This window comes from Nyctereutes procyonoides, unplaced genomic scaffold (genome assembly GCF_905146905.1).
Source record: "Nyctereutes procyonoides isolate TBG_1078 unplaced genomic scaffold, NYPRO_anot_genome, whole genome shotgun sequence".
Taxonomy (NCBI): domain Eukaryota; kingdom Metazoa; phylum Chordata; class Mammalia; order Carnivora; family Canidae; genus Nyctereutes; species Nyctereutes procyonoides.
In genome coordinates this window covers 74,187,811-74,215,642 of record NW_026575146.1, presented here as the reverse complement: position 1 = coordinate 74,215,642, position 27,832 = coordinate 74,187,811, and the positions used below count along the sequence as shown (strand labels likewise).

Sequence of the window (27,832 nt, the reverse complement as noted above, 5' to 3'; positions counted from 1 at the left end):
TGTTGGTTGAGTAGGTGTTACTTGGAACTCTTTTGTCTTGGACACTGAACTCAATGATCACATGTTCATTTATGCATTTCCTTCTTTTTCCTTCCTTTAAAAAAACAGATTTATTCAATTTCTTTATTTGAAGGGGGCAGACTGAATGGTAGGAGGGGAAGAGGGAGAGGATCGTAAGCAGACTCCAAGCTGTGCACTGAGCCCAGTGCAGGGCTCAACATCATGACCCTGAGATCAACACCTGACCTGAAATCAAGAGTCAGATGCTTAATCCACTGAACAACCCAAGCACCCCTGTTTGTTCATTTTCAGTGGAGAACACTGGATTCTCTCTTCCTGAGTATCCACCTGAGTCACTGTTGTAAACTCTGCTGGCTGAGGTAGGACATCAGGTAAGGATCTCTTCTATGAAGGCTTTGGAAGAGAATCCCCAGGGCCTGGTGCCCTTTCTTCTCCACCATCCTCAGCAGGGTCTCATTCCTCCGCTGCTGTGTAGGGCACTGCTGCACCAGCTCCTTCTCTTCCTCGGTGAAGACCTCACTGTCCTGAAGGTCATCCAGTACTCCATTCAGGTCTCCCAGCCTGGCTTGCAGCTGCCGGCGGTGCTCGTTCAGAAAGGCCTTACCTGGGCAGAAGGAAGATTTGCAGACTCAGGAAGGGATAGCACTCTTATAGAGTTCATGACCTATGCCCAGCTTAAAGACATAGTTCCTTTTTTTTTTTTTCTGAAGAAAGCTCCATGCCCAGTGTGAAGCCTAACTCAGGGCTTGAACACATGACCCTGAGATCAAACCCAGAACTGAGATCAGGAGCCAGATGCTTAACTGACTGGGCCACTCAGATGGCCCTTAGAGACATAATTCTCTGTGGAGATAATGTTCATTCTCTTTTGCATGTTGCCCAGACAGAGCTTAAATGCACATCTTCAGGATTCCCAGTCATTTTCAGGGGACTATGAATTTAGGGAAACTCAATGATTTCTCTACTTCAATCCAACCCCATCCCCTCCCTCCCAGCTTGGAGCACCTCTCCTTCATCACTTTCCAGTTTTCACTGGAATCCTAGAGAGGCTCTATTTTGCTGCTATTCATCTTCTAACAATCTTCAAGTTCATACATAGATATGCATGATACCGGAGGTGCAGGTGGTCTAGACTAGCTCCGCACCCTCAGGGGGGGGTCTTCTTAAAAAGTGTATAGAAAGAGATATAAGTGGCTAAATGCAACACAGAAGGAACCAGGATCACTGGAGAGAAGAAGGTATTTTGCATCATGCTGACTCAGGGTTCATGCTGGTTTCCGTATATAATACCTGTGTGACCTTGGCCAAATCACATCACTTTCTTGTTTCTCAGTTCATTCACTACAACCATGACTGCTTTAGCCTTTTTTTTTTTTTGAGAGAGAGAGAGAGAGCTCCAGCAGGGGGAGGAGGGCAGAGGGAGAAAGAGAACCTTAAGCAGGCTCCATGCCATGGTTAGAACCCAACTCAGTGCCCAGTCTCATGACCCTGAGATCATGACCTGAGCCAAAATCAAGAGTTGGATGCTTAACCTACTAAGCCACTTAAGAAGCTAAAAGTATGAATGCTTCCTACTTATACCTTATACAATTAGAACTTTCGTTCTTAACACAATGGCACAGATCGTTAATGTCCAGTCATCTGCTCCTATAACCAAACAGTTTAATTTAATGATCTGATTTCTCTGATGTCTTGGTGCTTATATTGAAAAGTCATTGGAACTGTACGTTCGATGACTCCTCAATTGGAATAGAGTTTTCTGTTTTCAGAAAGATTCTCATCTTAACCTAGTCTCACTGCATTGGTTGTGGTCATCTTACCCATTTGTTTAACCACTTATATTCAATCTTCTTAACTGGACATAAACTTCACCTTTTTTCCCCTCTCTAGGATGCACTCTGAAACATTTTAACTCACTCAATGTTTGATCTGAGCCTGTGTATTATTCTTTCCTAAATCCCCCTAAAATTCCTTTGGAACACATCCACCACTGTTATTTTGATAAGCACAGTGAAATCAGCTTTGTTGTTTCCACCTGCTGGAATAGAAACCCCATGAGTGCGAGGTGTGTGAAGTAACAGCCATTGCCATGTTAGCTCCATACCTCCTCCATGATTCTGTGGGGGAGCAAGTCAAAGATTATTCACAGGGATAGACAGAAATGGGGTATATAAAGCACAAATAAAATACCTGAATATTTGGCATGCTACAGGCAGTCAAAGTTGCATTTGCCATCATGATCCTTTTAATTACCCTGATTTCATGAGGGAAAAATGCAACCAAAGCCTTTGGGTCAGAAAGGATTGGATGACTAGACTATTTTTTTTAATGATAGTCACAGAGAGAGAGAGAGAGAGAGAGAGAGAGAGAGAGAGAGAGAGAGGCAGAGACAAAGGCAGAGGGAGAAGCAGGCTCCATGCACCGGGAGCCTGACGTGGGATTCGATCCCGGGTCTCCAGGATCACACCCTGGGCCAAAGGCAGGCGCCAAACCACAGAGCCTCCCAGGGATCCCAGACTAGACTTTAAAGCAAATTCTTCACAGAAGAGTTAGTATCAAAAGAAGATCAGAAGGAGTAGGATCTTGTATGAAATACAAGATGCCACCAGGCCAAAAAGGAAAAGAGGAAAAGAGACGTCATGCTTCACAGTGCATGGTGGCCAGAATGGAGATTTGGCTGGCAAAGGTGTGGGCTGGCAGCAGCTTCTGAAGGGTCTTCTAGAGAGAGAAAACCAGGCTCAGCTTTATCTTGTGACACCGGGTGACAGATATCTCTTGCTCAAGAGCTTGCATAATAGGAAGGGTAGAGACCTTTTGCTGGTGCCATACACTCACAACCTGCATAAATCCTTTTCATTTTCTTTGTGAAATCATCCTTAGCTCATGCTTAACCAAGATCTGTGGTTGGGTTGGAACCCAACTGCGACTCCAGGTGTGGGGCCTGATTTTCTTTAGCTAGTCTGCCTCTCTGGACCTCCTGACACCACCACTAGCTGGCCAGGAAATGGGTCTATTGCCATTTCAAGCCAATGTGACACCTGAGGAGGAGTCTTCTCTTCACTGAGGGGCATCAGGAGATGCTATCTTTCTCCTCCTGGATGATCTGTTTTGAGATAGGAGGACTGTCACTTTTACTACGTGGAGCCTGACAGTCAAAGCCAACAACATGGAAGGCAGAAGGGAGTCCCTTGATCTTTATTCCTTATTTTATTTACTTATGTTAAAAAGGCTTTATTATTTTACTTTTTTAGTAATCTCTACTCCGAGCATGGGCTTGAACTCACAACCTCAAGATCAGGAATCACAAGTTCTTCCAACAGAGCCAGCAGCCAGGTGCCCCTTGACTCCTTACTTTGAATCATTTCTTTCGCTGCTACCTACCAACTCCAGGAACCTTAACCAATGCTCAGCTAATCCCTGTTCTTGATTTTTACAGCAGCCTCATAACCCGGTTCCCACTTCCTGTCCGTTTATTGCCAACATTCATCCACACTCTTGAGAAAAGTGAATGCATTGCTACCTACCCTGCAAAAGTCCCCCGTTGGCCTTCAGCTTAATGTCCAAAAGATTTCAACCATCATCCTTATGCTTTCAACATCTGTTTCTTGCCTGCCTCTCTGGTCTCATGGGGCCTCCCTCCCTCTAAAGTTTCATGTCCAGCCATATCAAACTACTTTCACCTATAGTTCATCAGATGCAATGTGTGTTCCCCAATAAGACTGGTTGCATGCTCAGAGTCTGCATATTACACCCCCTCATGAGTTTGTTCCTGAAGTGGCTCAGGCTCCTTCTTTGTCTAGGACACCACTGGGTCTTTGTAAATGAAGAGAAGGTATGATCTCTCATTGAGCCACATCACACCACTCAAACACCTCCTGAAATCAGACACATCCTTTTGACTTTTGGTGGAAGCATTGCACTCACCTGAGAGAGGAGGAGGGGCTGCTGCAGAATGAAACTGGAGATCCACTAGGAAAGGAGGAGAAGTTGGAGAATGAAATGAACCATATACCTTCATCTAGGTGTTTTTTTCTTTTTTGTAAGTGGTTTGTTCTTGTTTTATTCATTTAGTAATCTCTACAGCCAACATGGGGCTCAAACTCACAACCCCGAGATCAAGAGTCACACGTTCTTCTGACTGAGCCATTCAGGCAACCCTGTAGTTTCTCTGGTCTTTGATGTAATCCACTAAAGTAATTTAACTCCACTTCCTAACTTGAAGATTCCATTGAAACATCATATACCAATGGCACCCAATTAAGTAGAAGATCACTCGCTGCTTATTAAGGAAATGCATTCAGGGAGGGAACTCATTTTTCCTTTCTATTTCTGTTTCTATTTCTATTTAGAAGTCAATGTGAGGAAATGCGAAAGGTACGGTAAAAATGATCATACTGTTCGTCATTATCCTCTAGGTAAATGTATTTTTGAAATGAAATGCCATCATAGAGTGAGTACATTTGATCAATAAGTGTCGATATTGTTTAAACTCTAGAACACTGAAATTGTTGATAGTTCAGAACTTGTAAGTTGAACACACTTGTAAGTCGGTGGGACATTTGCTGACTGGAGCAACTATTTGGGAAAATAACTAAATTGTGTTTATCATTAAGCCTTCAACATGGTCTTACGCTTTCTTTCTGAAAGTCCTGCTGTTGTTAAAGTTCTGAGAAATTTTGTGTCCTCCCTCTTTCAGCAGCTGCATAGTCTCCATTTATGCCAACAAGTATAAAATTGCCCAAAAGATAGGATTAAACCAACTTTATGCACCTTCTGATTCTTATGATTAGCATCTCCTGTGCAACATCTCCTAGGTAGGAGAGGTTCCAATTTTCAACTCCAACAGCCACCTCTATCCCAGGCACACAAGACCACTGCCAAAACTTTTTTCAATGCAACACTGACTATAAACTGTAGTTGGGACCATACATAGACCTTCTTCTCTGACACACTTCACTACAACCAAGGGGAGAGAGAGGCATGATTTTTTTCCTCCCCCCAAATTTTAGGCTCATATTCTCACCTACCTGGCTTCACCAAAGTGTGCCAGACCAAAGTCTTGTGTCTTTTTTCAGTAATTTCAAATATGATTGGTTCCTTCATCTTCCCAGCATAGACTTTGGAGAATATCTGGATTTCTCCAGGACTCCTGTAGGATAATTTCAACTCCTAGAGGAAACACACCACTTGAATTACAGCATCAGGGGGTGGGGGTGGGGGGCGGGTGGTGGAAAGGCCTGTTTGCCAACAGTGAACTGGCCACTGAATTATGATCGTTTCCTACACAGCCTCATAGCTGGTTGAGGGTGAAAAGAGGGAGGATGGTCAACAGCTTTTAAGGTTACAATTTTCAGAAATAGTATTATCCCTGAAAGGAAAGGTAGCCAAGCTTTTATCAGGGTGTGGTTCAGAGAATAATCACCGGAGCTACTGACCCTGCATTAGTCTTCCATTGTTTTCCGAAGAACATAACATTTTGAAGCCTGAGGTAAATCTGAGTTAGATTCAATTCTACCAACCTCAGGTATTATCTCCAGATGAGCATTACTGGACACGATATAACGGGAACCAAAATTCAGGGGGTCCACTGGGGGTGAGGTCTGCAGACGCACACCATGAAACTTAGCTTCTTCATCATCTATTGCCTGAGGAAGAAGCAGAAGCAAATCAGAGGACAAAGCTAAAAGTAATAAAGCAAAGGTAGTGGCACACAAAGTCCTCCATATGTGGTATTAAGTAGCATGTATGATATGATTCAAATGATGTAAAGATTTATGCCTCTGTGCATGAGGAGATATAGTTCTCTTATGATTTTATTTTTAAGAAATCTCTACACCCAATGGGTGGTTCAAACTCATAATCCTGAGACTCAAAGTTGCAAGCTCCTCTGACTAAGTCATACAGGTGCCCCATGGAGGGATGTATTAATAAAATTTTACTGGTGGTTATCTCAGAGCCAAGGGATTTATTTCTATTTTCAGGGGGAGGGAGTGTTAAATGGAGAGAGAATCTTAAGCAGTCTCTACATTCAGCAGAGCCTGACTTGGTGGCTCCATCTCGTGACCTTGAGATCATGACCTAAGCCAAAATGAAAAGTCATAAGCTTAAACAACTGAGCCGTCCAGGTGCCTCCTCCCAAGACAATTCTTTTCATCACAAATCTCTGTATAGATTGATCATTCTTCCTATAATGCGGCAGGATTTGTCTGAGTGCTCCTCAAAGCTGCAGACAAAGACAATTCTTTCTGTTTGCCCTGGCAGGGCACCACCCAGTCTGCAGCTGGATCTATGAGGGATGAGGGTATAGACGACTTTCCTGCATCAGAAGGCTGCTGCCCCATGAAATGCTCTACTACCTGTGCACCAATACAGCTGTGACATCACCAGAGAGGCCCAGAAACAGAGCAGAGGAGCCTTTGGAACTATTTGACGAACCTCCAAAGACACAGAATAGAACTGAAACAACAAAATAATAACAGCATTTGAGAGTCTCAGCGACAGCTCAATAGAGACTTTACGGAATTAACGAGCAAGAATCACTATCAAAATCAATTACAGTGTAAGTGTCCAGTTAGTAAATGCTCTTGGTGGGTAGTGATGAGAAGGAGGCAGGAAGGGGAAGGAGAAGCTGGTGATGTTCCACTTCTCGATCTGTGTGCTGTATACAAGGTGTGTGTACTGTGAAAATTAGGGACCAATACATTTATCTACCTATTTGATTCATGTTAAAAGAAATCCGTATATCCGTTTGAAGGGAAGGATGTCCAATGCTGATACATGAATTGGACCTGGAAGATCAAGTGGAAGAAAATTTTCAAATTGTATCAGGAAGGGAATGAAACTCCGGTGGGGCAGAGGCAGGGGAGGGAGGCAAAGGGCTCTCAAGGAGTCACTACAGACATACTACTAAAGAGTAACAGCTCCACAGGGATAAAAGAAAAGGAAGGGGGAAAGACAGCAATGTGCCATGCCATCTCTGATGAATTATTTTAGGGGTGCCTGGCTGGCTCAGTCAGTAGAGCATGTCACTCCATCTCAGAGTGTTGAAATCGAGCCCCAGGTTAGGGTAGAGGTTACTTTCTAGAAATCTTTTTAAAAAGTATTTTAAATGAGTAGACACATTTAAAAGAAATTATGGTAATAAGAGATTGGAACTAAAATGACCAAATACATCACTATAACATTGACGGGTTATCCTATGTCTCTACCTCTGAGTGTATGTGTGTGTGTGTGTGTGTGTGTTTCTCTTGAATAAATAGCTAAATCTTAAAAAAAAAAAAAAACACCCGTTGGGGGTTACTCCTTGTTGGCCCAGCAGCTGAGCTTCTGCCTTCAGCTCAGGGCACGATCCTGGGATCCGGGATCGGGTCTTACATTGGGCTCCCTGTGAGGAACCTGCTTCTTTCTCCCTCTGCCTATTTCTCTGCCTCTCTCTGTGTGTGCCTCTCATAAATAAATAAATAAATAAATAAATAAATAAATCCTTTTTTTTTTTAAGTGACTGTTATGGGCAGCCTGGGTGGCTCAGCGGTTTAGCGCTGCCTTCAATCCGGGGTGTAGTCCTGGAGACTCCGGATTGAGTCCCACGTCAGGGTCCCTGGAAGGGGCCTTCTTCTCGCTCTGCCTGTGTCTCTGTCTTTCTCCTTGTGTCTCTCATGAATAAATAAATAAAATCTTTTTAAAAAATTGACGGTTATTATTAAGAGCAGATTTCTGGAGATAGTGGGACATACTCCTGTACTTAGCTTGTTTTATGGATTGAAGGTCATTCCCTTTACCTGCCTTTTTTTTTTTTAATAGCACTTGTCATAGGCACATATATTTTTCTTGTAGCACAAACATTTCCATCTTCCGAATACTCTTTGGTTGTCCTGCTTTTCTCTGTTTTGTGCACTCAACAGCCAAGCATGGCCAGTGGCTAATACATAGGATTGTGCTGCTCCTGATGTAAACAGGGAACATTCTCAGGGCAAAAGTGGCATTTTGAGGTTGTCTTGTGTTTTCAAATGAAGAAAAGGTTTGCCATCTTTTTTTTTCCCTCTGTATAGAGGAAGACAGACCACATTTCATTCCTTCTGTCAACATTTCATGAATGTCTATAGTAGGCCTTACATTGTGCTTTTAACTAACCTGTGATTGAGAGGTTATTTATAATTTACAAAGAAACAGACAATAAGTAAATAAAGAGATTCATGAGACCAATGGAAAGAAATAAATAGACACAATGATTATAGCTTGGGCCAGATGACACTACGGGCAGAGAGATGACTTGGTTTATGTTCAAAGTGTAATAAGGATTTGGAGAAGAGTCTTGGCCAAGAAGTGTTGGGATATTTATGTTTGTACGAGATCTCTCTGTTGGCAGATAAAAAGTCAGATAGACAAAAACGGAATCAGTGAGTTAAGTCTGAAGGCCTGAGTCCTATTTCCAGCAGAAGTCCGTGAAGGAGGGGGCCACCACTGCTGGTGGTGATAAGGAAAGGAAACTGGCTCCAGTGACATTATGAAAGTGACTCCTGAAAGCAGAGAGCTGAACTCACGCACCTCCACACTTATTGTCTCTTGCTCTACAGATTGCAAGCTCCAATAAAATTTCATGCAATATTACGACAGTAAAACCCATTGATTTTTTTTCTTTTGTAGAAGTCATTGATATGGAGGATACACTGGAGGAGGAAAGAAAATGAAACACAGGGATTGAAGATAAACTCTAGATGTGGGTTTGAGTGACTTAGTGGAACTTGGTTGGATATCCCCTATGGGAAGAGAGTTGAAAGAGCAGGGCAGTTTTGGGGAAGAAAGGAAGTAATACACGAGGCTAGGTATTCTCCTGGACACTCAAGTGGACACATTAAGTCAGGCAGTTCCCAAAGCTCTGGAGGGTCCAGGACAGCGATACAGATTTAGGAATCTTCCTCTTCCATGGAATTTGGTGACAGGATCCAGAAGAGTCACTAAGACCATCAGTGAGTCCAGGAGGTGAGAGGTTTCAGAGCAACTGTCTTGTGGAAGCCATGGAAGAGGGACCATAACAGTTAATATGGAGATTGGGGAAATAGGGTATGAAGGACTTCTAGACAGGACTCTTTCCAAGGATGGGTGAGGCCAACATCACACATGCTACCAGACTTCAGGGAAGAATCATCCAATGGAGACTTTGAACAGAATCATCTGAGGGAATAGAGATACAGTAACCCAGCAAGAAGCATCTGAGGGCAGAGTGAGCACTGAGGAATGTCCAGACCGGGGGGCCCATAAAGCTGATGACCCATTTGCCAAGTAGCAGAAGAGAGAAATGGACATTCAGAGGTGAAGGAAAACATTTCTCTAATATGGTAGCTATGGTCAATCTGGGGTTGCTCATGGAATGGGACGCCAGGGTAGGAGACACTGATGGAGGAGGTGACTGACGGCAGATCCTTCCTGGTGAAGCATCTTCCCAGGAAGGCCAGAGGGAATGGGATCCAGGAGAGTCTCAGACCCTAGCCTCTAAGAAGTAGTGGGCAGGCTAATCTCTGCCCACTGCCCACGACAGGGCTGGGGGTAGTGAAGCCAGTACAGAATTACATCTACAAAGTGATGATAGGAAAATGAGGTCATTCCATCTCATTGTTTCTACTCAACAATAAAGTAGAGCAAGTGATCCTATGAGATTTGGGGGCAAGGGAGGAAAATGGCCAGCCTGGGAACTAGGGTGTGTCCAAAATAGAAAAAAGAGTCATTTAAGACTTTGTTTTGGTTTTTCTAGTTTTCCTTTCCTGCATAGCCCAGGAATGGTCATCTCTAGCATCCAGATTAAAATATTTTCTCTTGTATTTTAAATACCCACAGTTACTCACAACCCTAATGACCACCAGGCAAGCATCTGTCTCTCTTGGGGCTGAAGGAGGATAAACCAATTGTTAGAGAATCAAATGAACCTTCCCCTGGAACCTCTCGATCAAAGGTGCAGGGACAGAAGTGATACTTTATGTGGGAAAGCAGTAGCTCTCCAGCGACAAAGACCGGTGTATCTGCTTCAGCACTAACCCAGGAATGGTTGGGGGACTCTGAGCCTATCACAAATGTGCTGGAGGGAGATACTACTGCACAGGGAAAGGACTTCAGAGGGGTGTGCATGTATCGTGTATGTTTGGGGAGGGTATTTAAATTAGATCCTATTACTTTGAAATTCTACAGTGAAATCTCTGCATTACTCTCTGCCAGTCCCCATAAGTCTCATCTCGTATTTTCCTTCTCTGTAAAACCCAGAGAAGGCAGCTCCATTTTCAGAAGAACAGAATTCCTATTGCAGATCCTTGCACATGGCTCAAGAGGCAGCACCTACAGGATGACCTCAGGGAGGGTGATTCATGCTTCTATCAGTGAAAGCTGTGCCTTCACTTTTCTGTTTAATACAGAGTTGGAAGGTCCAAGGTGAGAAACTGCCACGTAATTCTCACATCTCCAGCCTTACCTTCGTTAACAAGGGGTCACTGGGGATGAGGTACAAGTGAAATTTAATATCTTCAGGGTGGAAGTGATAATAGATCAATGTCAAGGACGTGATGGGGACAGAAACACCTGTCCCACTGGCGAATCTCAGCAGGATCCCCATCAGAGAGAAGCTGGGGTTTTCCAACACGGCATAGAAAGGCTCCACTCGGCTTGGCGGTTCTAGGACCATTCCTTCATCCTTAAAATGGGCGACTTGGAACCAAGAGACATCGACCTCATTTGCTGTAGGACAATCACAAAGCCCATCAGATAACGTTCCCACTGGCCCACTGCCTCCCCTCGTCCCTCTTTACCTGGGAGGGAGATGATGTGGGGGAGGTGGATTTCAGCAATGACCCCCTCAGGCTCCACAGAGATCTCAAACAAAGGCCCTGCCGCCATCCACTGCTCCTGGTGCTGTAACACCAGGCCCAGGCGTTGATTCCAAGAATCAAAAGCAATCTTCACAGTCACTGCTGCTGTCACCAAGAAGCCAAGGCCTACCGCTGGCCACAGATAGAAGCCAGCCACAGGAAAGTGGGCGCTGAAAAGAGCCAGAGTGATAGTCATGCTGGTTAACCCCAGAACTTTGATTGAAAGAACACAAGTGCAGAGAGATGTGGTGTTTGGGTGGAGCCAGGTTCAAGACCCATCTGTGATTTTCACAACTGTAGGAACCTCTGGGGACTTCATTAGGTTTTCTGGGCCCCAGTTTCTCTGTATTCTACATATGTTGAAATTAAAATACCAACTCACTGCATAGAATACAGAGAACACTGACAAAATTTCAGATGTCTTGAGGGATGGATCATGTTTCCTATCATGTAGGTGTATACGAGTAAATATCACACAGCATTTACTTCCTTTAGAGTAGAATTCTTTGAAACAATTAGCGTCTCCCATTCTTACCTGTATCTGTTTGCAGACTTATCAATCAACTCAATATCCACATTTCCTTCAGGCCCCAGGAACTGATAACTTTTACATACTGGTTCAACCCCAGCAGACAGTTGAGCAGCCTGGATGGGCACTACTGTCTCCACTCCTAAGCTAGTATCTTCTGAAAAAGAAACATTGCATGTGTCAAATGCAGACTCTTAGAAAAGGCCTGATCTGAAGGAGCCCTGGAGGTTCAATGGCACATGTCCTGTTCGCAATCTAGATGTCAGAGAGAAGGAAGTGTGGCAAGAACAGGGCACTTTGATCTTTGAATCCAGAAGTGGAAGGCATGAGAATGTTCTTTGTTGTTACCGAAACTGCACTCCCACATTTAAGAAGGAAGCCCAGATGGACAGCTTTGGTTGGGGGCGATATTTGCCTCAGCCAGGCACCACAGCAGCTAAATTTCTACATGGACCCAAGGAGCAGCTGATATCTGATGCTGGTGAAGGAAGGCAAGTCCCTAAAAGCTGAAGACACAAAAGCACACCGGTTGACTGTAGTGTTCACCACCATCCAACTGGAGGCACCCCAGACTATCCCCTGGTTCCCTGAGCGGTTCTACCACCAACTGGGAAGGCTTCCCAGCACTGCTTGGAGACCCTCTACACATGCGCTGCTGGATTCCATTCGCACCTCCCACGCTCTGGGAGAAGATGATTGGCGTAGAACAAATATCTGTATCTTGGACAATAGAAGTCTCTGATATACTATGCTCTGACAAAATTGGTTTACAGTTTATCAAGAATTATAAAGGATGGAATCTCTATTCACAGAGAGTTGGGATTTTGTACAGGAACAATGAAAAGTCTCAAACAGTCACCTAAACTCTGAGTTTTTTTCCTCCTGTGTAAGATGGAGAGACTAATGCTACCTGACCTTATAGAACTGCTCTGAATTTTGGTTCCTCTAGAAAACCAAAGCTGACGTTCCCAACGTCAGCTACTAATGTGAGTACAGATGAGGTTACCCTGTCACCATGTCCCTGGTTCCTCAGGAGCTGGACTGAGCATCAAGATACAGCCAATTCAGTGCCCTGGTTTTCCTGAACCTCACATGGCTTCGACATATTGTGGGAAAGTTTCCATCAATGAGCACAGAGAGGTGGAGCAAGTATTGACAGGATGTAGGACAGTCATGTTGGGTAAAGTTTTCCAACCAATGGTGATAAATTTTGGGCTGGTCTAGGTGCTGATTTTGAAAATGGAGTCTATAAAAGAGTTCTAATGGTGAACAGATGTAATAAGAAAGAACTCTTAATCCAATAGGACAGGTGTCCTGGTGTCCTTTACATGAAGAGGAAGAGAGACCAATCTTTCTATCTCACTCTCTTTCTTGATACATAGAGGAAAGGCCATGTGAACCCCAAGAGAAGGTGGCCACTTACAAGCCAGGAAGACAACCTTCACCAGAGACTGAATGTGTCAGCAGGTGAGCTGTGACTTCTAGGCTCCAGAACTATGAGAAAATTACCTTCTGTTGTTTAAGTCCCTTAGACTGGCTATTTTGCTAGGCCAGCCCTAGTACACGCTTACAATAGGAATGTTTCCTAGCCCAAAGCCATTCAGAGTATAAATGTCACAAAAGATCATACATTGTTCAGTTTTTGAAGTCTTAGCATGGATTAGGGTAAAAGATAGCAGGCCCTTTTAAATGAACCCAAACACAATCCAATGCTGCCACACCTCACCTAGTGACTGGAGATTTCTCACCCCTTGGGTTCCTTTCTTTGTCTTTGAAATAGAGGCTCTATGATCCACTCATAGAGTTTCCATGGAGAATAAGAAGACAATGTGTTTAATGTCCATAATCGAGTGTTTGGAATACGGAGTCTATTCCAGATACAGTATCCAAGGTTACAGCTACTTCATATTCCCATTTAAGTTGTAGCGAGGATGGTGTTACAGATAAGAAAAATTACTTTTGATTGTCATCACCACAAAGGACTTCAAATTGTCTTCTCCATGTAAATCCACAGGACACTTCTATCAGCCCAATACACACGTGCCTGGCTTCATCTCTATATTAGACAATTACCTGATCCTTCTGTCAGTGGCAATTTCTGGGCTATCCATTTCATGGCAGTTTGGGCCCTTGAGTGTCAAAAATAAGAAAAATATTAGAAATCATTTCACAAGGGGTGTCTGACAATCAATGGAGCATATGGCTTTTGATGCTGGGTCGTGAGTTTGAGCCCCACACCAGGTGTGGAGATTATTTAAAATCTTAATGAAATCTTAATAAACTCTTTAAAAATATTATCAGTTCTCCAAAGGAAATGTGGAGGATGTGATAACAAACTAGAGCTTTTTTGCCCAAACAAAGGCTATGATCCAGAAAGGGTCATTTAAACTTTCAAATAAATTAAATTCAATGATATTAAATTAAAATTGAGCTCTCAGCTATACTATCCACATTTCAAGTGCTTAATACCTACATGTGGCAAATGACTACCATATTGGCTAACACAGGCTAGAACATTTCCTTTTTTTTTAAAATTTTATTTTACTTATTTATTCATGAGAGACACAGAGTGAGAGAGAGAGAGAGAGAGATTGGCAGAGACCGAGGGAGAAGCTGGTTCCATGCAGGGAGCCCGATGTGCAACTCGATCTCAGGACTCCAGGATCATGTCCTGGGCATGAAGGTGGACGCTTAACCACTGAGCCACCCAGGCGCCCAGAACATTTCCATCGTCACAGAATGTTCTCAGGAACAGTTCTATTAGACTCTCAAAAAAGAGATGACTTGGATATGGAGAGTAGAACTAAGAGAGGATCTCTCCAGGCAAAAGTGTCTTGACCATTCTGCCTCTTCTCCTATTATACTAGTATCCAAAGTGCTCATACCTAACTTCTTTTGTTTAAATGGCTCTGATTGGGCATTTGTTATTTCACCTGGCAGTAGTGGAGGAGAGGAGACGACAGGGGTTCTGTCACCATCTCGGTTTTTGTGAGATGACTGCTATTTTTTCTGAATCCAGTGGGCATGACGGTAAAGAAGATCTGGGGGGCTATACCCATGGGCAGGTTAGAGGCATGCTACCCACTCTGAGTCCTTTACTGTGGGACTGTTCATTACCAACAGAGCCCTGTGAATATATGTGCCCAATGTTGCTAAGTGTCCACAGTGCTTAGAGAAGAATGTTCTAAATGAGTTTCCAAAACTTACTGAAGAAAATCATGGAAACAAGAAGCTGGATAAGTGAGGGTCAGGGCACAGTGGAGAAGGAGAAGAGAAGAAATTCAGGAGAAGGAGAAGAGGTAGGAAGGGCCAAATAAAGAAAAATGACACGGGACACAAAACGTGAGGATTGCCAACATTCCCAGGGGGGAAAAGATATGTAACAGCATGTTAAAAAAAATAAAAGATATTTAAATAAATAAAATCTAAAAACATTTTGTTAAACAGAAACAGAATTTTTCAGATAAAAAATTTTCCTGTGGTGCTGAGTAACATAAGAAGATGAAATCATCATTCAGGGAGACTCTACAGATGACCTACTTAAAGTCATTCAGGAAAATCGAACAGAGGTGGATGATGATGGCTTTAAAATCTTAGAGAAGATAAGAAATGACTTTTGGAAAACTTGTCTATATTTAGTGGTTGGAATTGAAAGTTGATATGGCCAGAAGGAGAGCGGGCTTTAAAAAAATGTGTATTTATCTTGCAGTAACACTGTAGATGACCCTCACCCTTGGCATTTGCACTTTTCTGGATGAGGCTGCTTGGTTTTTTGGTTTTGTTTTGTTTTGTTTTTTTCTTAACTGCTGAGTCTAATAGAGGAGGCTGTCATGCTTATGTATGAAATAGAATTTAGTCAAATAAACATTTGGGGTCATTTGGATAGATAAATAAATAAATAAATAAATAAATAAATAAATAAATAACTCACTCACTCACTCACTCACTCACTCACTCACTCACCTACTCCTTGGTGTCTGATGACTGTTGGAATAAAAGTACTGAATTAGCAATTGACTCAAGGGTGCAATACATGCCCCCAGAGTAGTGGTGACCAAACTGACTGTACCTTGGAAGCTTTAAAAATCCCCCAATGCACAGAAGGGGGGTGATGAAAGAGGAACAAAAGCACTGATTTCTGTGGGTACAGTAGTTATTGCATGATTGCTGCCATTGCATCATGAAATGTCTAGTTTCATTTACGTTTGCTGAGATTCTCTTGATTTCTTGTTGTACGTATGTAATCCTTGATCCCTGGATTCCTTATATTCCTTGATATGTCTATTCACTTGACATGAGAGGAATTTTCACAGAGAAATTGATACATAGACAAAGGCTAAAAAGAATACACATTTGGAGAAGTGGAGTTCAAAGAAAGAATCTGTGGCTCTTTTCTCAAAGGGTTTTGGGCAAGCCATGTGAGAGAACCTTGACCTGCCCTCCGGAGTCTTGCTGCTGTCTGAGGCTACAAAATCAGCCATGGATTATGTTAGGCCCATGCCAAGCTGAGGGCAAATACATAGCCTTCTGTTTTCTTGTGGTGCTTGTGCACATTGGGGTCCAGGGGTGACTGAGGGTGGAACTTAGGAGGAAGTCACTGGTGAGTGGGAGTCAATTCATCCCAGGTCATGGTATCTGAATGTTAAATTTTCCAGGAATTTTGTGGGTAGGTTGTTAAACATGGCTGTTAGTAAAAATTAAATCATATACAATTTTCATTTAAATGGACTATATTGGGACACCCGGGTGGCTCAGTTGTTGAGCCTCTGCCTTTGGCTCAGGGCGTGATCCTGGGGTCCCAGGATCGAGTCCTACATTAGGCTTCCTGCATGGAAGCTGCTTCTCTCTCTGTCTATGTCTCTGCCTCTCTCTCTGTGTCTCTCATGAATAAATAAATAAAATCTTTTAAATAAATAAATAAATAGACGATATCACTGACAAAGGTAATAAATGCTGAAACATTCCTTTGTAATCATTTTACCACATCATACTACACTCGGTGCTTTTTTTTAAGTATATATATATTTTCTTTTTAATCTCTACACTCAGCCAGGGCTTGAACTCAGGGTGCCAAGATCAAAAGTTGCATGCTTCCCTGACTGAGCCAGCGATACCTCTGCCCTCTTGAAGTTATCTACAATTATGTTATCTGTGTAGTGAAAATCTCTGTAATAACAGGCTACTGCACAGCTATTTCCAACTCTGTATTAATGGACATCATGTTTGAACTTTGAAATACACCATAATGGAAGTAGTCACCCCATGGAAATTGGCAAATACTGTAAGTAAAGGCTCTCCCCTCTCCCCTGGCGAGGCTGGTGTTGAACACTCTCCAGCACACCATGTCAGGGACCTCATTCCATCCTTCAGCCTCATCAGCAGCCAGTTTCCAAGAGCACCTAGTTGGTTATTTGCATTGGTTCCCAGCTCAACCAATGACACAGTGATCTTTGCATCAGTTATTGCCTGTTGGTGTATAGCTTGTCAAGACACCTTCCTGGAAAAAAAAAAAAAGCAGCCCGCATGGCTCAGCGGTTCAGCGCTGCCTTTGACCCAGGGCATGATCCAGGAGGCCTGGGTCTGAGTCCCATGTTGCGCTCCCTACATGGAGTCTGTTCCTCCCTCTGCTTGTGTGTCTGCCTCTCTCTCTCTCTCTCTTTCTCTCTCATGAATAAATAAAATCTTAAAAAAAAAAGACACCTTCCTGAAAGAAGAGGTACCTGCCTCATTCAGAAATTTCTGAATTTGTTGGTAAGATTGGATAAGCTCATTTATTCTCCCCCTGATTCCTATGTAAATTACCCCAATTTCCCTGATTCTCATGTGCCCCTGTGATATCCAGGAACAGAATCCAATACTACCATCACCTTTCCCCAAGTAATCATTCCTCTTACTTGGAAGACCCGTCCTTACGTAACCAACGTAGCAAACCAGTGTGGCCCAGACATAGGTCCACTAAAACTCTTCCTGTCGAAAGCACTGCCGGATATGTCCACTCACCAAAGCTGATTGATTGTATTCTTTCTAACAGTCTGGAAAACAAAACAAAAGTTGTGTTATGAATACAGCATGGAGGTCTGGAGGCAGGACAGTCTCTCCACATGACTTTATGTTAAAAGCCCTAGACCCCATGCTTTGTCTTTAGGAGAATCTTCTCTGAAGCCCTTGACTCCATCTCCCCCTTCATTACAATGGATTTAACTCTATCTCTGTGTCCCACTCAGCGTTGCTCTCTCCATGTCCAGGAAGCAGAATCAGTTGTATCTCAACACCTAGTATTTCCTGGAAGGTTTTGTTTCGTATTAGGATGTGGACCTAAGTGACCTTATTGAGTACTTAGGAAGAAGAGAAGATTCCTAGCTTATATTCAGCCTTCACCTATCATTGGTGCCCAAAGAATGGGACCCTATTGTGATCGATTGAAATTCTAGGACAGCAGTGAGATTATGTATGTGCTGTAAGAATCCACGCAGTACTAATGCTCCTCTTCCACCTCCTGCTTCCTCACGGTGACGGACATGTGAGAATACTAGGGGGGAAGGAGACGATGGATATCAGGCTTATTTTCTTCCACAGGAGATCCTCATCCAGGTATGGAACAGGAAACCCCTATACTAGGTGATTTCTTCTTCATATTGGAGAGCTTGGCTCTGGTCTCCTTTGGCTGTCTGGGATCAAGATGGGGTTAGGAGCAGGGAGTGTCCTTGGGCCAAGACTTACACTGTCTAATATGATAGCCACTAGCCACGTGTGCCTATTTAAACTTAAATTACAAGTAAGTAAAGTAGAAAATCAGCTCCTCACTTGAACTAGCCATATTTCAAGAGGCCAAACACCACAAAGAGCCAATGGTTTCCATATTAGACACCCTGGAAATGAAATATGCCTATCATGGCAAGCTTTCTCTTGATAGACCTGACCTGAATCATCTGCTACAGTCCAATTGAACAGAGACTGGCACTGGAGTATGTGGCATTGGTTCAAACAAATAAACTGGTTCATGGAGTACTACTACGCATGGTCTCCTATGTGGAAACAATGCATTGAGAAGGGGTGGATAGATAAAGCAGGACAGATTTCTTGTGCTTGTCAGCAACATTTTCCAGGCTGTCAAATATTGCCTTGAAACAAAGTTTGTAATCCGAGTTAACAGTACTGGGTCAATGTCAACTTCCTGGTTTTGACAATGACTATTTTTATAAAGGGTATTATCATTTGGAGAATCTGGGTTGAGTGTTCATTTTTGCTCCTTTTGTACATTTGTTGCTACCTCCCATGAGTCTTAAACTATCTCAAATAAAAAATTATAGTGACAAAAAAGAAAGAATGTGTGGGCGCTTAAGCAAATAATATAAATGTCTTTGCTTTTCATGAATCTCTATGAGATAGAAGGACAAGTACAAAATCTTCTCCCCCTCCCCACTCCCAAATATAGTATCCCTTACATATTAATGTCATCATACCTTTTGTCCTGAGAAAAGGGCGGGGACTTCAGGCTTTCATTTGACAGCTTGGTGCTCTCTGAGGGCTGGTCCACTGTGCTTGCATCACAGGTACACTCACCCGGCCTGGGAAAACACAAGGGAGTTGTCATTGGATTCTGTGTGAGGAACTTGATGGTGGGACGGTCTTCAGAGATGGAATCTCTGATATCCACCCTGGGATCCACTTATTTCACTGTATTAACTGTTCTCCTTCTCCACTCAGCAGACAGTGATCTCACCTCAGGAGTCATGCAACATTTGATTCTTAACCCTTCATGTTCATCAATTTATATGTAATACCTGGGAAGACTCACTATAGACTCGCATATAACTTGTATAACAATATTGTGTACCAGTAACATGGGGGTTGTAGAAAATTCCTTACTCTACTGCTATCCTTCAGAGGCCCTAAAAAAGGAGGAAACTTTTATAAAGTTGCACGACACTGCATGAATTATACTTCCTCAAAAGCAATATCTATTTAGGGTGAGTCTGTCCTGACTCCGGAGACCAAAGAGACAAGAATCCACAGGTTGGCACTGCCATTTCTTAGAACTTCCACTCATGTCAAAATTGTTGCTTCACTCTCTGAGGTAAATATCCGTTTTCTAACTTTTAAATAAGGATATGACACAAACCCTTGTGATGATTAATTATAGAAGGGTAATATTACTTAGTACCCAAGCTAGAAAACATTAGGCTCCCAAAGAAAATAACTCACTTCAGTGACCCTCCAAATTCCCTAGCATTTGGGGATTTTACATATGTCATAGTAGCTGAATCTTTGGTCCAACTGATTTATCACTGCAAGTTCTATGACTCTGCAAAAATGTGCATTAATTGGTCACAGATAAGACATGACCCTCTGGAAAGCAGCTGATGAGGAGCAGCTGAAGCACTCATGGATACAGCTTAGTGAGTTTGACTGATGCCATCAGATGGTCAAAAGCATGGCCATGGCATTCGGGAAAGAGTTGGAGGAACACCCACATAGTCGCTTGTGCTCAGGTCTGAAGGTATTGTGGTCAGAGGCAAGATTTTATTACCTGACAATGGAGACAAGAAGTCTAAGTAATACATCTTGGTGCCTTTAGGCAGGTTTCCCTCTTCAAGTATGATGAGAAGAGTGAATAAATAAAATTGTGAGCAGCGGAGTGCCTGGGTACTCAGTTAAGCATCTGCCTTCAGCTCAGGTTGTGATCTCAAAGTCCTGAGATCCAGCCCCTCACTGGGTTCCCTGCTCATCATGGTGTCTGCTTCTCATTCTCCCTCTGCCCTTCACCCTGGCTCCTGCTATATCTCTCTCTCTCTCATAAATAAAATATTTTTTAAAAAAATGTAAGCTGAGACTTTTCACTAAAAAAAAAAAAAAGAGGGCTCCCTGCAGGGAGCCTGCTTCTCCCTCTGCTTATGTCTCTGCCTCTCTCTTCGTGTCTCTCATGAATAAATAAATAAAATCTTTAAAAAAGAAAGAAAGAAAAAGAAAGAAAGAAAGAAAGAAAGAAAGAAAGAAAGAAAGAAAGAAAGAAAGCAGGCCATAGTACTCAGTATTTCATGGAACAATAATGAGATACAGAAGAACCAAAACCATCAAGAGCCCTCAAAGGCTTAATAGATATACTCTCACCGTGTCAGATGGCATCTTGTGCATCTGTGCATCTCTTTCTTTAATGTATCTCTTTCCATGTTGACAGCTAGTGTGTTTGTCTCTCCATTACACCTCTATTAATACTGAGAACAGAAAAAGAAGGAAATTGTATTCAAATGAGTTGGAAAAACCTGAAGATACAAGTTAGTGTTATATCTGTCCGGGATATACAAAATTGTTCTTGTCCAGTTCAAAAGAAATACATCGGTAGAATTGTTTCCAGTAATGCTGGCACTTTGGAGAGAAAGCAAGAAAGATTATAAACCTTAAATGCTGCTTTATTTCATGTCTAACCCTCTATGTGCAGATACAAAAGATAGAGAATAGCTCCTAGAACTAGAGATAGCTCCTAGATCAGAGAAGTGAGATCACCAAGATGGCGGTAGAGGAGACCCCAGCCCCCATCCCACTAATGAAAATCAACAATTACACAGCTACCCATAAACAGAAACAGCTCTGGGAGGCCTTTGGAATCCACAAAGGAATTTGCAGCAACACAGTGGGACAAACTCCTGGAGAAAAAAAGATACCAAATGGGAAAGAAGAACAGTTGCACTTAGCCACAACGCCTTGCAATTTATAAGGTATGGAGATGGCTTTGTGTCTTAAACCTCACAAACCAACTTCTGTGAGGTTCGAATGTGTCCTCTGTAGTGTCCACACCTCTCTCTGCCTTCAGAGAATAAGGAGAGTCAGGACCTTGCTCTGGGTGAGGCTTTGGCTCCAGGGAATGTTGTGGCTGGGTTGCTCCTCCTTCCAGACCATTAAATTTTCTCCACATCAGCAATAAGTTTGCTTTGCTTTCTTGTCATCTGTGTGTTCATTGGAGTAGCACTTTTCCTTTCCTTCGAGAACTTTCCATTGCAGTCATAACTTGGCTAACTTGCACAAGAAGTTTGGTTTTTGGCCTATGTCAGTTTTCAACTTGCCTTCCCCATTAAGCATCATCACTTGTAGCCTTCCATTGTAACTGATAAGACTTTTGACTCTTCTTTTGCTTGAATATTGAGAGGCCGTTGTTGGGGTATTAATTAGCCCAATTTCAACATTGCTGTGTCTCAAGGACTAGGGAGGCCCGAGGAGAGGGAGAGAGATGGGGAGCGGCAGGCCCGGGGAGCATGTCAGAACATACACAACACGTATTGATTAAGTTCATCATCTTATAACGGCGTGCTTCATTACAATAGAAAAAAATGCAGAATTGCAGAGGTCTTATCTCAAGGAGCCCAAGAATGAATCTTGTGGACACAAAAGGGTGAAGTCAAGTGGACGTTTATTAAGTGAAAGTGAAAGCAGAAAAGAAAGAAAATGCTCTCTAGAGTGAGAGTGGTCCCAAATGGCTTGCCACTGAGGATTTTTAGGGTCAGTCTTTTATTGAAAACTTGACAGGAAGCTTCTGGCTTTCCTCGTATTGAGCAAGGGCTACTGATAATGCTCATAGAGACTTACTTCTTGAGGTGTGGTCATTTACAATGTAACTGTCATTTATGATTATAATGTAACCGCCAAAGAAACCTACTCCCTATCCTTCCAGGGTCAGGTGGTCTGCTCCATTCCCTTAACTATTGTTCACTCTGGCTTAGGGCTTCTGCCTGCCAGGTATAGTTTCAGAGCCTAGTCAGAGGCCCCCTATCTCTCCCAGACTGTACTACCCTCTACCCTTTCCTTACTCATTCCTCCCTCTGGTTTAGTAATCTTAACTGCCATTAGGGTATGAGACAGGACCGCTCTGGCTGCTGCCCATTGAAATGAGGTAGCATGTTGTATGGTAGTTAGAATCAATTGGGGGGGGCAGGGGGGTGAGGTATGGCTCCGGGGTGGGGAGGGAGCAGGAGGTCATGATGGGCAGCAGATGATACTTGCATCAGTACATGAAAAAGAACAAGCATAAAATGAATGTCAAGCTCCAGACTGTGATCACATCTCTTAGATAAGATCCTCAATTACCAATTCCATTAAATGGATCAGTGGCTATCTTGATCTTATTTAATTGTTCCAGAATGTCCCCTATCAATTGGGACACTTGTGAGAGTTATCTGCAATGTTAAAATAACACACGTGAGGAAACTCCTTGAATCCTAAATAAGGAGGTAGCAATTGTAGATAATCAATAGTGGCTAATCAAAGGTGGTTTCAGAAAGTCCCTCTCTGCCTTCCCTTAATTTTTGGTTAAGAACAGCTAGTGCCTGGGAAGTATCATTTAGAGTCCTGCTGAGTAAACATACTGTTTTGCTTATTTTGTGTTGTAGTCTTAGGGTAACCCAGAGTCCCACCAAAGAGGTAGCCAAAGCTATTGTGTCAATTACTCTGAAGTTTACCTCAAGTTGTCTAGCTTAGGCAAACCACTTTTAAAGACAATCTGAACTAAGATTTAACATCCACAAAGGTGGGTTACTGAAACATAATTTCTCCTATAATAACCCAACTTTTTAGAGATAGCCAACTTGAGACTGATTTGTTTGCGAAGCAAGTCCAATTTTAACCTACTTGTTTCAATTATTTACATGAGCTCAGCAAGAATAGCAACTGGCCATATAGCTCTTTTAAAATCTGCTTTGCTGAAAGTTTTTATAAGGAATCTCTAGGTGGAACTTGTAGTAGCCACTCACGGCCGGAAGCCAAGCCAAGTCCTTGCCATCAGACATGCCTGCAATACCTGTAGATGTGGGTAGGTTCCTCTTCACCAGGTCCCCAAAGTATCCTGAGTTTCCTGCACCTGCCAGGAAGTGACATTCTTTACTCACATGGTGGAGGCTGCTGGGAACTCCATTTTTTAAAATTTTTATTTATTTATGATAGAGAGAGAGAGAGAGAGAGAGAGAGAGAGGCAGAGACACAGGCAGAGAGAGAAGCAGGCTCCATGCAGGGAGCCCAGAGTGAGACTCAATCCCCGCACCCCAGGATCACACCCCTGAGCAGATGGCAGACACTCAACTGCAGAGCCACCCAGGCGTCCCTGCTGGGAGCTTTATATGTGAGGTATCAGGCCAACAGTTTCAAGGTGCTTTAGGGCTCCACATTTCATAAAGTCAACCTCAGGTCCTTAGAGCTATTTGGTCAGTTCTGAATCTATCCAAGTCTCTCTCAAATATGGCATTCTAGTCAAAGCCTTGGTAAAATAACCAATGTTTCCAATGGTGTCCTGTTAGGAGGAGAATAGATTCTTATTGAAATTATGCAAATGACTATAATGCCATGGAAGAAAGAATACTTACTGAGACCTTTTGAATTTCAGAGGGTTCAGGTAGAGAGAAAAGTTAAATGCTTCCGTTGGTTTACAAATGTTACACTATTACATTTCTGTAAAAGTCATACTTTCTTCAGAGAGAGGTTTTTTTTTTTTATCTGAAAGACCAAACATCAGAGGATCAGCAATGTTTTAAACAAGAGTTCCAAAACTGTAATCATTTTCTTTGTTCATTTGGTCCCATGTTACTAATTCTTGTTCAGTTTAAATGCAGCGTTTAGTTGGTTTTGGAAATTCTCACCCATTTTAGTTTAAAATTAAAGATATCAAACATCTGTATTTGTCCTAAAAGTCCTTTTTATGAATCTTCTTGAAGACAAAACTCATTTTATAAGAGAATAAGGACAACTATGAATGATGAAAAGATTTAAAAATGGGCACAGCTAAAGAGCTGATGGGAGGTGACAATATAGCTGGCAAGGAAATTTAGTTATTCTTGAGACATATAACATTTTAATTCTTAGAATATTAAGTGATGACCTTATTACCAAAACAAATTAAAATTTTAGGAATGGCATATCATCTCAAAAATAGTTTTTTTTTCTTATTCATGAGAGGGGGGGGGCATAGACACAGGCAGAGGGAGAAGCAGGCTCTATGAAGGGAGCCCGACGGGGGTTGGATTCCGGGACTCCAGGATCAGACCTTGGGCTGAAGGTGGTGCTAAACCGCTGAGCCAGCCAGGCTGTCCTCAACAATAGTTATTACATTTATCCAGACAATATAACCTAGGGCTTATCATTATTTGCTTGTTGGTGCTTCCCAAATACCTTAGCATAACCAAATAAATAAACCTAATTGGTCAAAACTGCTTTGTTTATCATTTAAATCTTGGAGAAGTTTGCGTCGGGCTCCCGGTGCATGGAGCCTGCTTCTCCCTCTGCCTGTGTCTCTGCCTCTCTGTGTGTGTGTGTGACTATCATAAATTTAAAAAAAAATTAAAAACAAAACAAAACAAAACAAAAAAAGGGATCCCTGGGTGGCGCAGCGGTTTAGCGAATGCCTTTGGCCCAGGGCGCGATCATGGAGACCCGGGATCGAATCCCATGTCATGCTCCCGGTGCATGGAGCCTGCTTCTCCCTCTGCCTGTGTCTCTGCCTCTCTCTCTCTGTGTGTGACTATCATAAATAAATAAAAAAAAATAAAAAAACAAAAACAAAAAACAAAAACAAAAATAAATAAATAAATAAATCTTGGAGAAGTTTGTTAAAAGCCTCAGATGGGGCACCTGGGTGATCAGTGGTTGAGAACCAACTATGACATAGGGCTCCCTGTGGGGTGCCTGCATATCCCTCTGTCTATGTCTCTGCCTCTCTTTGTGTGTCTCATGAATAAATATATAAAATCTTAAAACAAAAACGTCAGAAAGTTATAAAGAACGGGCATAAGTAGGATTATAGTTCATTATAAAAAGCCAAAACGAAATTATTTATTTGACCAAAATGACCTTAAGATTCCGAAGGCAAATATGTAGGGTCAGACAATTGTTAGCAAAACTTAGCTCTTTTAATACTGAGAAGCTTTAACTAAGTAATCAAAGACCTGAAAAGACAAAAAATAGAAACTGGTTTTCCTGGATAAAGAAAAAGCACCTTTTTTTTTTTTGTTTACATTTTATAAAGACAAGACCAACGATTTAAGAAAACTTTGTCTTTTGAACAGAGAGAAAGCATAATTTCAATCTTCTACCGGTGTACCTTTAGAATCCATTCATTTTAATCTTAGTCCATCCTGACCACATATCAAATATTTTCCCTAAGATTTCCCTTCATAAACCTTCCACAACTTTCCTTCACATTCAGGTTCGGTCCAAGTCATTTCTTTTCAAACAACCTGTCTTATTTAGGACAAAATCACCTTCTTTTACCTTTAACAAAAATATTTTCCCATTCCTTACATCTTGCTTATGTATCTCCTACTTTTCTACATGCAGAGTTGTTTCCCTTCTTTCTGAAAGTCTTCATTACACTTAGCAGAATTTTAACTTTTAGTGCAAACTAAGTAGCAACCAAATATGAACGGTTACACCAAAACTCTTTAGAGGGAAAATTTATGAGTCCCTTAAGCACAAGGTATGTTTACAAGCAGATTCAAATATTTGGGTTATTTTTTGTTGTTGTTGTTGTTGTTTTTGTTTTGTGGGTATTTTTGCAGTAAGAAGTCAAAAGCACAAGCCTACATCTGGTAATCAATGCTCTAGTACTTTATCCTGTTTGGAGAAAACCTAGACCTTCCAATGATTTCAATCCCAATTTATCATCTGAGCAAAACTTCTAAGTTTCAGGTCACCAAAGACTTTGAAAGCTGTCTTAGCAATTACCCATGAAAACTTTGAGACAGATAATTCACCATCATTGTAAGTTATCTGTTTGCTCACCAACTGCCACAGGGATCATGAGCTTATTGGACCCTCAGTAAATCTTGGTAGAACACAAGTTTCACATCTAATGTTGATGCCTTTAAGACATGTTTAAGACATGTTTAAAAAATAATAATAATTTTTTTTTTAAAAAAAGACATGTTTAGGGGCACCTGGGTGGCTCACTGGTTGAGTATCTGCTTTCCACTCAGGTCATGATTCCGGGGTCAGATCCCAAGGTCCTGGGATGGAGTTCCGCTTCAGGCTCCCTGCTCAGAGGGGAGTCTGCCTCTGCCTCTCTCTCTCTTTCTCGCTCATGAATAGATAAATAAATTCTTTTAAAAAGATAAAGACCTTCTTATTTTAATTAAATCAAAAGCTGAAATTAGTTTAAATAGTAAATTATACTCTACCTGGATTCCCTGTAGAAGTCAATCAGTTTGTTTCCCACTGTCCATTTGTACCACCGGGAGAAATGGTGGGGAAATCTGGAGTGAGCAGTGTCTACAGGCCACACTAAAGTTTGTACAGAAACAGGAAGAGGAGGTGGGGAAGCAGAAGAGGCAGGGTGCTGCCGAGAGGCAGATAAACAACATTCTGGGTCCTAAAGCCTGTCAGCTCCAACAGATGAGCAGATGCACGTTTGTGTTCATTTGTTTTTCCACCAAAGTGGAATTAGGCAGTCCGTGTCAGGCAGGCCAGGGAAGACAGGGAATCTGTCCAAATCAAAGGGAGCTTTGACAGCTGCTTGGGAATATTCCGTAAAGTCCCCGTCCTCAGAGAGACTAAGCAGAGACAGCTGGTTCCAATTATAGCCACTAACCTGGGAAATGAGGGGGAAGCCCCACATGTACTAGGAGAAGGAACAGTGTGTGAGAGAGTTAGCACCCCCTTTGCTAGGGAGGGCCTGTGTTTCCTCCAGCAACCTGAGTTTATTCTGAGAAGGTCAACTTAAGATACTTATCAATCCAATCTGTTAGGAGGGAATTTATTAGCCAGACACCGTTTGGGCAAACACATTCTACCAGAGGCCCTCAGGTCAAGGTCCTGGTGGAAAGTAATAAAACTACCTTTTTTAAAAAAACAAAAACAAAAACAAAAACATTTTATTCAGGGGATCCCTGGGTGGCTCAGCAGAAAAGGCTGAGGTTGGGTCAGATGAGGAGTAGGGACTTCCTCTTTACAAAAAGCCTCATCTCCTGTTATTTATAATCTAATCCTCATGTGATGGAGAACTGGCATCTGTATCCCTTCTCATCTGGAGTCTGCTTCTCCCTCTCCCTCTGCAGCATCCCCTGATTGTTCTCTCTCTCTCTCTGTCAAATAAATTTTTAAAAATCTTTTAAAAATTAAAATATATGTAATATTTTGATATCATAGTTTGACTAACTTTGTCAAACAACCTCAGTTTTCTTATATGTAAAATAGCAATAAAAGCAATCCAAATTTCAGCATTAGCTAGCATCTGGCTGTCATTGTCCTAATTGATGCCTGGCTTGCTGGCTTTCTTCTTTCTTTCTTTCGTATATTTTTTATTGGAGTTCAATTTGCCAACATATAGCATAACACCCAGTGCTCATCCCATCAAGTGTCCCCCTCAGTGCCCATCACCCAGTACCCCAACCCCCCTTCCACCACCCCTCCCACTACCTCTTGTTCATTTCCCAGAGTTAGGAGTCTCTCATGTTCTGTC

General features: G+C 42.3%; 1 protein-coding gene across 7 annotated transcripts; it reads right to left on the bottom strand.

Moving 5' to 3' along the window:
- Positions 1-91: 91 nt before the first annotated feature.
- Positions 92-26,659, bottom strand: LOC129500450 (caspase recruitment domain-containing protein 8-like). 7 transcript variants are annotated; one of them, XM_055310904.1, is made up of 14 exons: positions 26,553-26,659; positions 23,748-23,877; positions 23,189-23,248; positions 20,512-20,615; positions 18,864-18,968; positions 17,295-17,432; positions 13,474-13,529; positions 11,407-11,557; positions 10,812-11,041; positions 10,478-10,740; positions 5,541-5,666; positions 5,049-5,190; positions 3,946-3,990; positions 92-625 (listed from the first exon to the last, which is right to left on the bottom strand). In XM_055310904.1, exons 4-14 carry the CDS (start codon positions 20,568-20,570, stop codon positions 354-356), a joined length of 1,587 nt encoding a protein of 528 aa, XP_055166879.1. In that variant the 5' UTR covers positions 20,571-20,615; positions 23,189-23,248; positions 23,748-23,877; positions 26,553-26,659; the 3' UTR covers positions 92-353. The 7 variants fall into 7 exon arrangements, with proteins under 7 accessions (XP_055166879.1, XP_055166881.1, XP_055166878.1 ...); XM_055310906.1 differs by lacking the exon at positions 23,189-23,248; XM_055310903.1 differs by lacking the exon at positions 23,748-23,877.
- Between the last annotated feature and the right edge of the window lie 1,173 nt (positions 26,660-27,832).